The sequence below is a fragment of the Melitaea cinxia genome, chromosome 20 (genome assembly GCF_905220565.1).
Source record: "Melitaea cinxia chromosome 20, ilMelCinx1.1, whole genome shotgun sequence".
In the NCBI taxonomy this organism is placed as follows: domain Eukaryota; kingdom Metazoa; phylum Arthropoda; class Insecta; order Lepidoptera; family Nymphalidae; genus Melitaea; species Melitaea cinxia.
The window spans coordinates 10,365,809-10,376,335 of record NC_059413.1 but is presented as its reverse complement, the minus strand read 5'-3'; the positions used below and the strand labels follow the sequence as shown (position 1 = coordinate 10,376,335).

General features: G+C 30.8%; 1 protein-coding gene across 1 annotated transcript; it reads right to left on the bottom strand.

Moving 5' to 3' along the window:
- Positions 1-4,905: 4,905 nt before the first annotated feature.
- Positions 4,906-10,236, bottom strand: LOC123663334 (structure-specific endonuclease subunit SLX1 homolog). The gene is made up of 4 exons (XM_045598022.1): positions 10,043-10,236; positions 8,520-8,571; positions 6,573-6,764; positions 4,906-5,622 (listed from the first exon to the last, which is right to left on the bottom strand). Exons 1-4 carry the CDS (start codon positions 10,219-10,221, stop codon positions 4,930-4,932), a joined length of 1,116 nt encoding a protein of 371 aa, XP_045453978.1. The 5' UTR covers positions 10,222-10,236; the 3' UTR covers positions 4,906-4,929.
- Positions 10,237-10,527: the final 291 nt, after the last annotated feature.

Below are 10,527 nucleotides of genomic sequence, written 5' to 3'. Positions count from 1 at the left end.
TTTATTATTTTAGTTTCAGAATGGTTTAACGTAATTATCGTTCTCCAAAATATTTTTGTTTATAATACACAAATTACTGTACATACACATATTTAAAAATCCATCTGAAACAACTAACATATTTTTCTTTTCTTTTCGCTTAAGAATTAAAGAATAAATTATTGTATATGGTTTTGTCTAATTAAAAATAATGCTCTCAAATATTTCAAATCTGAAGTCTAATTATAGCAACTTATTGAGCCACATAACAAGCGTGTACATAATAAGCATACAGCACTAGTAAATAATAATTTGAATAAAGTACTTATGTGATCTTTTAATTTTTTGCTAGTCTATTGTGCTTATGTAATGTGCGAATATGTGTTCGTTGTATTTATAAGAGCCTTGTGATGATTCTGGTTGACATAATAATGTGTTTCAATCATATATAACTCAAAAATGAAAAGACAATATATATTAAAGCCTTAATTAAAGCGTAATTTATTTTTCGTGGATTTGTTGTTTTATTAAAGGTTTATAGATCCTTTTTACTGCCGTGTTTATTTACAGCCGATATATATAAAAAAAAATTGAGAGGAAATTTAGATCTATAGACTTTGAAGCATCGCACTACAAGCCTTTATTTGCAAATGTCAACAATGGTGAAATCGCGCTGATTTTCGAGACCCTAATAAAACTAAATTCTTCTAGTAGGTAGGTATGTACTTGTACAGCTAGAATGCAACAAAATTAACCTACTAAATATCAATGTCGCCATTGAGATATATCATATTATTTTATTTAATTTACTCAGAAATGTATTATTTTAGTGATAATTCAAATGTGACTAACGATATATAGTTTATGAGCTTACAGCTGAACAGTAAAACTATTCAGGCTTTTAAAACTATATTGGACGCCAAAAATTATGAGTAATTACTATGTTAATTTTTAACCTTGTAACTTTTAATTGTTTAGTTTATTAATACAGTATAGTTAAAGATTAAAATGATTACGTCAACACTTTTTTACTTGACAAAGTTTAACGTTAGCGAACCATAAAAGACTGCGTTTTCACGTTTTGGTTCGAAGTAACAGTAAAAAGTATAATCGAAATCACACGTCTTAACCGTTTTGTTATCCATATACATATTGGAATGACACACTGGCGGTGACAGTGTTGCTTGCACGCTACGAGTCTTCATTCGCTCGAGCGACAACAGTCCGTTAGTTGACTACAAGCTCGTGTCGAAACTTCTTACAAATAATGCAGTATTTTTAATCTAAACGTCCTTCAAACAAAATAAAAAAAAATTGACGTACATTTTGGCGGGAACTGAAAAAATGAGGCGCCATATTTTATTCTTTGTTGTCCTGTTTTGTGTTTTTACATTGTGCGAAATGAAAAAAAGGAAAATGGATTATCCTACAGACAAGCAACTTACTTTACAAAGAAAGGAAACAACACCAGCGGACTTTACAAGGCTTTTGGTGATGAGAGTTGTATACGGTTTGGCTAAGGCGATGGGTTTTGAAGAACCAATAAGTGAAGTGTTGAACGGAGCCCTCGTCCCTCCGGGAGCTGATGATGATGATGATGATGATGACTTCGGTGATGACGACGACATATTTAGCGATTATTGATCATGAAGTTGTCGAGTTTATTGCATTTGTGTTTATAACTAAGAGGTATTACTTTTAATTAATGTGTAAACAGTTTGATACCAAATGGAATGCATTTAATTAATTTATTAATTTTAGTATGTAGTAATTGTGTATTTTTATTGTATTTTCATTTTTTTTGTGTTTAATAACTCAAAAAATAGTTGTAAATGAACAAGAGGTATGAAATATAACATATGAATTAACCTCAAGCAAGAACACGATTTTAATATTGTACAGCATAATTATTATCGTCTGCGTTTTTAGCTATCTGCACTAACATTATAAAGCTGAAAAGCTTTACCGAAGAAGGCTATTGGCTATTTTCTCCTTACATTATCCCGTGTAAAACCGCGGGGTGCGGCTGGTTATTAATATTAGATGTTTATATTATTTATTGTTAAATCTGTTTATAGTTTATGTACGTTCTTAATTAATTATTGATTTTATTTGTTATATTTAATGTAAATTAAGTTAATTTATGATATTTGTTACATATTGTACCTGTTAGATATAGTAATTTATTTAATACATTATGTACACATTTTATTGTAAATATAAAATACCCACGATTTGATTTTCGCATTTATTTACTTCTTAAAATTCGAATTTTTATTAGATTTTTATCAAAAACCCCATTTAAATACCTAACTAAATCTAAATAGAATTTATATAGTGATAAACTTAACGTACTACTTTTTGTTTTTCATGTTTATCTCTAAGATATTTAAGCCCTGGTACAGTTTGTAGTAACTCTTCTATCTATACGAATATTATAAAGCTGAAGTTTGTTTTTTGTTTTTAAGTAGAAAAAAATATTCAAAATACTAATCAAAGCATTACCATTTAGATGAAAATTTATGACAATACAACCTATTGATGTTCCCTGCGGATATGCGAATGCAAATCGAACAGTCGGTTTGTTTCGCATAGATAGACGCTGCATGCCGTAACACAGGTTTTCCTAGTATGACAGCAGAGGCATCCTAAATATGATTACTGTGAAATTGCTTTGTAACTACATTTAAGTCTAATCTAAATCTTTTTATTTGGAAAAAATAAAGCATTATTATATCATTTAAACATTAGGCACCTGCTCTATCTATTCCACCTGTTTTATCTGATCTACTGCCCTACCCGCTCTATCTGCCTTTTTACTTCACATCTATGTTATAATTATTATATTCTATTCTGAATGAGATTTCCTAAAATACATCGTAATGAGTTTTTAAAATGACAAGCTTGGATGGGAATTAGTGAAAATTCTTGATCATTTGTTTTTTAGATAGCCAGAGTTCCTAGGGAGGGTCGGAGTTAGTCGGCAACGCGCTGCCAATGATCCTGGTGTTACAGGTGTCCATAGGCTACGGTGTCCACTTACAATAAGAAGGACCGTCGTTTTTTCCACCTTGTTAATATAACAAATGACTAAAATGTTATAATCAATCAACAGTTTTCATTAAGCTCCCACGAAGCATTTTTTTAGGATTAACAATATCTCACTGTTCATGATATTCTGATATATATCGGATCGACAACATGTAACATCTTCTCCAAAACTAATTGAATATTTATATGCCCGATTACCCGTTACCGATGCCGTGGTGAAAGTATTAGTATTCAAGCGAGACGTGACTTAATCGCGAAGTTATTGAGAACGCATAAAATAATTGCAGTTCGGTAAAAAAATAATCTCTGTGTCATCGCGAGATTTTGAATTAAAAAGCATTGATATGCGTTCATGGTCCACTACGTGTTAGCGATGAGATTTCTTTTTAAAAATATACTATCACGGAGGAGGTTAATTTTAACATAACATATTACATTTCAACCCTTCTCCTACATGGAGAAAGAGGCCTATGCCCAGCCCGTGGGATATTACAGACTAAATCAATCAATCAATCAATAAATACGTGAAATGGTTTTATAAACAAAAAGAGACGAACATAATCAATGGTAAAATCTAAACGGCTCGACTACCTAAGAAAACTTTAGCTGTTATTTCAAAATACTTTTAGATATTAAGACTAACAACTAAACATAATTCGGCAGGTAATTTTCAAAACTACTCAAGGCCACTTTTCTTCAATTCAAATTTTACGACAGCATTTGAGGGTTAAACCTTTTGTACATTACAAACGATTTTACTACAAACCTATTTCTTTTTGAATAAACTTTATTTTTTAGGAGCTTACTTTATGTTAGCCTTGGTTTGGAAATAATTAATTTGTTCCTATAATCTGTAAAAGTAGTTGGTAATGTTTGTTCAAAATTTTAAATTTAACATTGGCTTCTAAATTATTACGTCATTGGCAAACTGAGTCCACCATTAGTTAACTTTATTACATGTTTGAGGTTTTGTAAAAAAAAATACACAAACAAGTACTTATCAGCCTTGTAGTTGTAGCCTACATGGTAATTTGTAATACGTTCAAGATGTGATCACACATCACGATCAATTTTCTATACACAATTATGAATGTAATAAAATCATAAGGAGGTCAATCCCTATCATTTGTATAATTATATGTTTATTTATTTTTAAAGGATGGTCAACACATGATACCCAAAAGTTTTGACAAAACAATATACGGAAAATACTCGCTTATTGTGCTCTTTCAATGAAATAATATGTATACATATTATTTCATTTATCATAAGTACATAAAAGGACAAGTACAACATTGAACATTAAAAATAAATAATTAGTACGTGTTGTAGCTACACTATAATAGGCAAAACAAAAATGTTGTAATTCCTTATCTGTAGATATATATATATATCAGTACTCAGACCCTTTTCTTTTTCATTTTAGTTTATATATATTTTTTCGTTGAAATGGCACCCCTATTCCTTTACTGGCTCACTTGTGTCATTAGTTAATATATAGTTATGAGGGAGGTTGGTTGACCATCCTTAACACAGAATATGCTAATAATCTAACCAGGATGTTCATTCTAAAATAAAAAAGTTTACATAAGTAAATGAAATTTCTGCATAAGTTAACTGTTTATAGTAAATGTGTATACAGGAATGACTCATTTATTCTGCGAAGTGAGAATTAACTGGGACCGGACACTGGTATAATGGCGACGATAGCTATACAATATAATTTTAATATGAAAGTTCATCAAGACACACACACAAAGATCATATACAACCTCGTATATCATATACAAACTTCGTAAATCAACATAAAATTCATCTTTTACTAGGTAAATTCATATTTTGCCCCGTTATATTATAGAGGTAAAAAAAATACTATTAGCTATAAAAACATTTATTATGTCATAAATCTTCATTACAATCTAAAAACCAGGACGGATTATCAACGAACACCTTGTCTTGAGTACAGACTACGTCATCATCATCCATTTCATCATTAATTTTCTTATCACCTTCATCACGATCCTCTGTGATAACTTGATTACAATCTAAAAACCAGGACTGATTATCAACGAACACCTTGTCTTGAGTACAGATTACGTCATCATCATCCATTTCATCATTAATTTTCTTATCACCTTCATCATCATCCTCTGTGATGACTTGATTACAATCTAAAAACCAGGACTGATTATCAACGAACACCTTGTCTTGAGTACAGACTACGTCATCATCATCCATTTCATCATTAATTTTCTTATCACCTTCATCAACATCCTCTGTGATGACTTGATTACATCCTTTCATTTTTCGCACTAAATCTCCCCATTTCAATTTAACATCACAAAACGGACAAGTACCGGAGATAGGTACAAATTCTCCAGGTGAAAGAAAGATATCCGCTAAACAGCATAAATGAGCGACTAAATCACAGTTGGAATTTGTGCAAGATAATTTTTCATTATCTTTTAGATATCCAGAGCATATTAAGCATTCTATTATCTGGACTTGCGAATTCGTACTCTTAGTTTTGAAATTTTTACTCTTTACTGGCCCATGACAGATGATCATATGATCTGGAGGATTCTTGTCGTCCTAAAAAATAATAAAAATATACATAAAATATATTCTTAATTTTATTATTTTTATATTTGGGTAGGCTTCCTAATTTAATGATTTAATTATTTTATCTTCTAGTGTATAGATTTGATTGATCTCACGATCTGACGATGTGTTCCTTTATGAATAAAGGAGCCAACGGTAACCACTTATCATCACGTGGACAGAACGTTTGTTCGGCACCTAAGTATGTGAATGATCAATGATACTAAATAATGTATACATAAATCAATGACATTCGTGCTCTACCAATTATAATTATAACGAAAATTACGTGAGTCCAAACCGCATATAAAGTATACGCGATCAGAATCGACCCTACACAAAACGAAAGTAGAAAGTCAAGTATACAATTAAATATGGGAAGGATACAAGACTATATAATTTTATATTTTTAATTGCGTTATAAATAACGTAAAAAGAAAGTCACCAATGAAATGGAAACTCTTCGAGTTAGTAAATTAGAAAATTTTAAAGGCGTTTTTCTCGAAAACTACCAGCTATTCGACCGAAATATGTTAAAAGACGGAAATATCTATAGCTAGGTCGGCAAACAAGCGTGAGGTTCACCTGATGGTAAGCGATTACCGTAGCTTATAGACGCCTGCAACACCAGAAGCATCGCAAGCGCGCTATCGACTCTATCCTTAATCAGGAGCTCTGGTCACCTTACTCACCAACAGGAACACAATTCTGCTTGAAAACAGTATTATTTAGCTGTCAAACACACAAACATCTAAACAAAGTGTCATCTTATAAGAGTAGGCCGCCTCCTCGTCATCACCAACTTCGCTTTCGAAAACTGCCATTAAAAGCTAAGCCTAATGTGATATAAACTTCAGCGAAATCGGATCCTTGTCCTCGTACACTTTTATGTTATAATCTTAAACATTTTCCTTAAATATAATTGCTCATAAAATACTTACTGGAAATTTCACAAAGTAGTCGTTTTCAAGCCACCTTATGACCAAAGGCAAGCGACACCACGGACCAACTCTGAGCATTTCTGTTAGGACTCTTAATTTGAATTGAAATTCGGATTCTTTACGAGGTATCTTTTTTAAATCTAAATGCTGTAATCTTGTTGTTCTATTTGGATTTTGCCACGCCCATTCAAACTACAAAATATTTAAAAAATTATAATAATAAGGACAAGGATGATCAAACTTAGGATGATCAAACTTCATAATAAAAAGCAAAAACTTGTTGAAGTTCGAATGTTTAAACGACAAACAATGTTGTAAGAATAAACAACCAGAACTCATAAAACTAATATGTAACGAATTCAATAACATCATGAGGAATTTTTCGATCATTGGAGCAGCCTGGTGGATTAAGCTCTGATCCTTCTCCTACGTGAAGAAAGAGGCCAATGCCCAGCTGTAATTAGCATTAAGCGTATGAGGAATTTAGAGTATAAGAATCTGTTTCAAGTTGTGGATAAAGTTTATCGTTCACGTAAGTTACAAATAGATTCAAACAGTTCAAGATAGAATAGGGCTTTATTTTTCGCCATAATTAAGAAACTACAGCTTTTAGATTCACAATTGTGAAAAGAAATATGCCATAAATATAGCGGAATTCGGTGGTCAAAAATTATAATACTTATATAAAAATAAATAAGAAATAAATTCATCAAATCTTCTAAAGTGTACTAAAAACAGTCTTTTTAACAGTTGTAAAATCTAGTAAAAAGTCTTTACCTATGAATATGCCGTTATTATTTAGATACGAGTAGTGTGAAAAAAATAATAAAGCATTATATCTTTCATTACACTTAGATTAATATTTCAATGCGGAAATAATGATGTGTGCTAATCACAATTTTGAATGCAGAAATTTACGCGGTTTTCGAGTTTTTCGAGTTTTTTTTTATTACAAAAAAAATCGTTTACACAGTTTTTCTTAGATATTGTATTTTAGTACTAATTTTTACTCAAATATATATTACTAGACTCGTATGTGTTTGTTATGTGCTTATTGCAAAGTTGTTTCGAAATACGCGTATTCCAATTTACGCAGTTTTTTTCGGACCTATTGCGGAAATTCATACAATCAAAGCTTGCGATCGTTAATTTATGGTAGCTGCTTAAACATACAGCCTATTGATAACTATAAAATTTGTAAAAACATTATTTTTTTCAACGCGGTAATACAGAACCTAAAAAAATTAATGTAGGTAGGTACATCTATCTTTATTTTCGGATACACAATAGCTCTATCAACGTACGGAATACCGGGGTCATTTGTTTATTTGCCCTGGTTCACTTATTATCATTACCGCAAGTGAACGCACTGTGTGTTTATATATTCATATTTTTGTTCTGGAAAGCTGATTTTTAGCATACCCATAGAGTCTGTCTCTATACAAATATTTGTCATGAGAAAAGATGCTGATTTTTTATGCATACAAAACACATTATATCAATAAAAAAACATTACACTCACTACCATATATTTATCACACACACACGCATATATATACTATTTTGTTTATTACTATAGAAGTATTATATTATAGTCTTTGACAACAGAACCTAAATAATGTTTAAACTTATAATTTAAATTAATTATAGTCTTATTTCGACCATTAGGCGATCACTAGTTCACTTTATAAAACGGCAATTTCATATATAAGGACATAATAAAATTGTAACTGTGTATTGTAAAGTATAAAGAAAGGATAATAATCTAATATTTATAAATTTTAGCACATAATATAAGCTATAATACAATACATACATATTTAAAAAAATCACTACTAAAAAACAATTATTGAAAAATAGTTTGAGTTGTTTATATACATTACATCTATAAAAAAATTACTATAATGCTTTTATTTTGTTAATAAACTAAAATTTTCAACTACTTACTCTTAATCCTGAAATGTTGTTTGGGAACCCGTGAACAATCAATACCATTTTCCTAAAATAAATGAGAAATTAATACTTAATGAAAATTTGATATTTAATGACATAATAAAGAAAACTAATATGTTATATATACCTCTATATTATAACATACACACACGGTCGTCTGTTCCTACGGTAACCAACTTATGTTTGAGTTATAGGTAACAGCCGACTGTTATAGATATTTTTTTTTTTTGATAAATATACATAGAAATAATACATCTATATAAATAAAAATGAATGTTGCTAAGCGCATAACTCGAGAATGGCTAGAACAATTCAGCAAATTTCTTTTTTTTTTTGTATGTTCCTTAACAGGTTTTAATACCGAAAAAAAAATTAAAAATAAAAATTTATTAACTTTTGACAGAACGAAGTCTGTCCAGGCAGCTAGTAAATAAATAAATACAAATATTTCACCCATACTCCGGCAGAAATGGAAACCGCAACCCAGGAAGCAGAAAGCACTATAAACTGCACTCACGGGTTAGGAAACTTTACTTACTATCCTTTTTATGCATATGATTATGAATATTGTATTAGTTAAAAGAAAATAATATTAATTGATGGTGATCCTAAGAATCAATTTCAAAGATTGCTCATACTGGTTACCTCACACACAGGCTACTGATAGGCTTTATCAGGAGGAGGTACACAAAGGCCTAAGACTTGCAAACTGAGGCAATTTACTTTTATTTGTATATGAATAAATGCAGAAGATAGAGATATATAAAGTAATATTTTGTTGTGATATAACAAAAATGGAGATGCTAAAATTTAATGGCGTTCCTACCATAAATTATAAATGTTATGTAGTTACATTAAGTTACAGTTTTAAATTGTTTTGTAAGCACACCCGCACATATTTCAGTAGAAAATTTAATTGATTAAAAGCCCAGAAATTTTACAGCAGCAGAAAATTTTCTGAGGATTATTTCACTCATTGCTGATAAAGTTTTAGACACTTGTTTGACATATCAGTAACCAAATTAAAATAGTCAATGATAAAGATTCAGTTTATATTTTTCTGATTCGTCATATTAGTTCAATTTATCCGCTAAAAAAAAATTAATAATTTGACAACTCGTCTTATTGCCTCCACGGGTGACAGGGGGCTGGTGATCCACTGGTGACAAGAGAGCTAGTGAATTTTTTGCCTAGAGAATCAGCATAGCGGTTCAACGGGCAAATGGTGCCAGCATTATTGCCACCATTCCACCAGATTACACATTCGATTAACCTGTTTTTTAGGCCAGCCATTTCATTATTCCACAGAAGAATCGAGTCAAGGAAAAATAATGGGTAAATGTTTTGGCTGAAGATTGTGGGCATGCCCACTGTGCAAACAATGATAGATCCGCTCCTGCTCCTGATAAAATCTTCTAATAGTCTCTCAAAAACTTTAGATACACTTTATCAGCAAGAGTTAATTAATAGCTAAACAATAAATAAGTAAACCACTGCAATAATATAAGAACAATTACCAAGGACCCCTATTACTAGTTCTGTGCGCACCGCCGGCCCAAGTACCTCTGTTATGCTGCATAATCCTCCTATTTGGATCCCTCGTATACCCAATGTAAGTACGTCCCTTAAACTTGGGGTTTATATTGTATAGGAGGTAGACTCCATAAAAATCTTCTACTATTTCAGGTTCAGCCATTTCGAAAGATTCATTATTAATTTTGTTTAAATATTATTAGCCCTATAGAACATTTTTAAGCGATTATCGATTTGTGATATATTTATATTATACATATTAGTAACAAATTCAGATTATATTATTTTGTCAACAAACAAATTATAGAATTTAAAATTATGAACGTCAACTAGAGCGTCAGAGCGATCAAAATGACATCTTCCGTATTTTATTATTATACTCTTTGATGACATCTGTACTTTTGTAGGGTATCTTCACTATGTTTTTATTACGGTTTTTCTTCTCTTTGATCCAAAATTTCCTTACTAA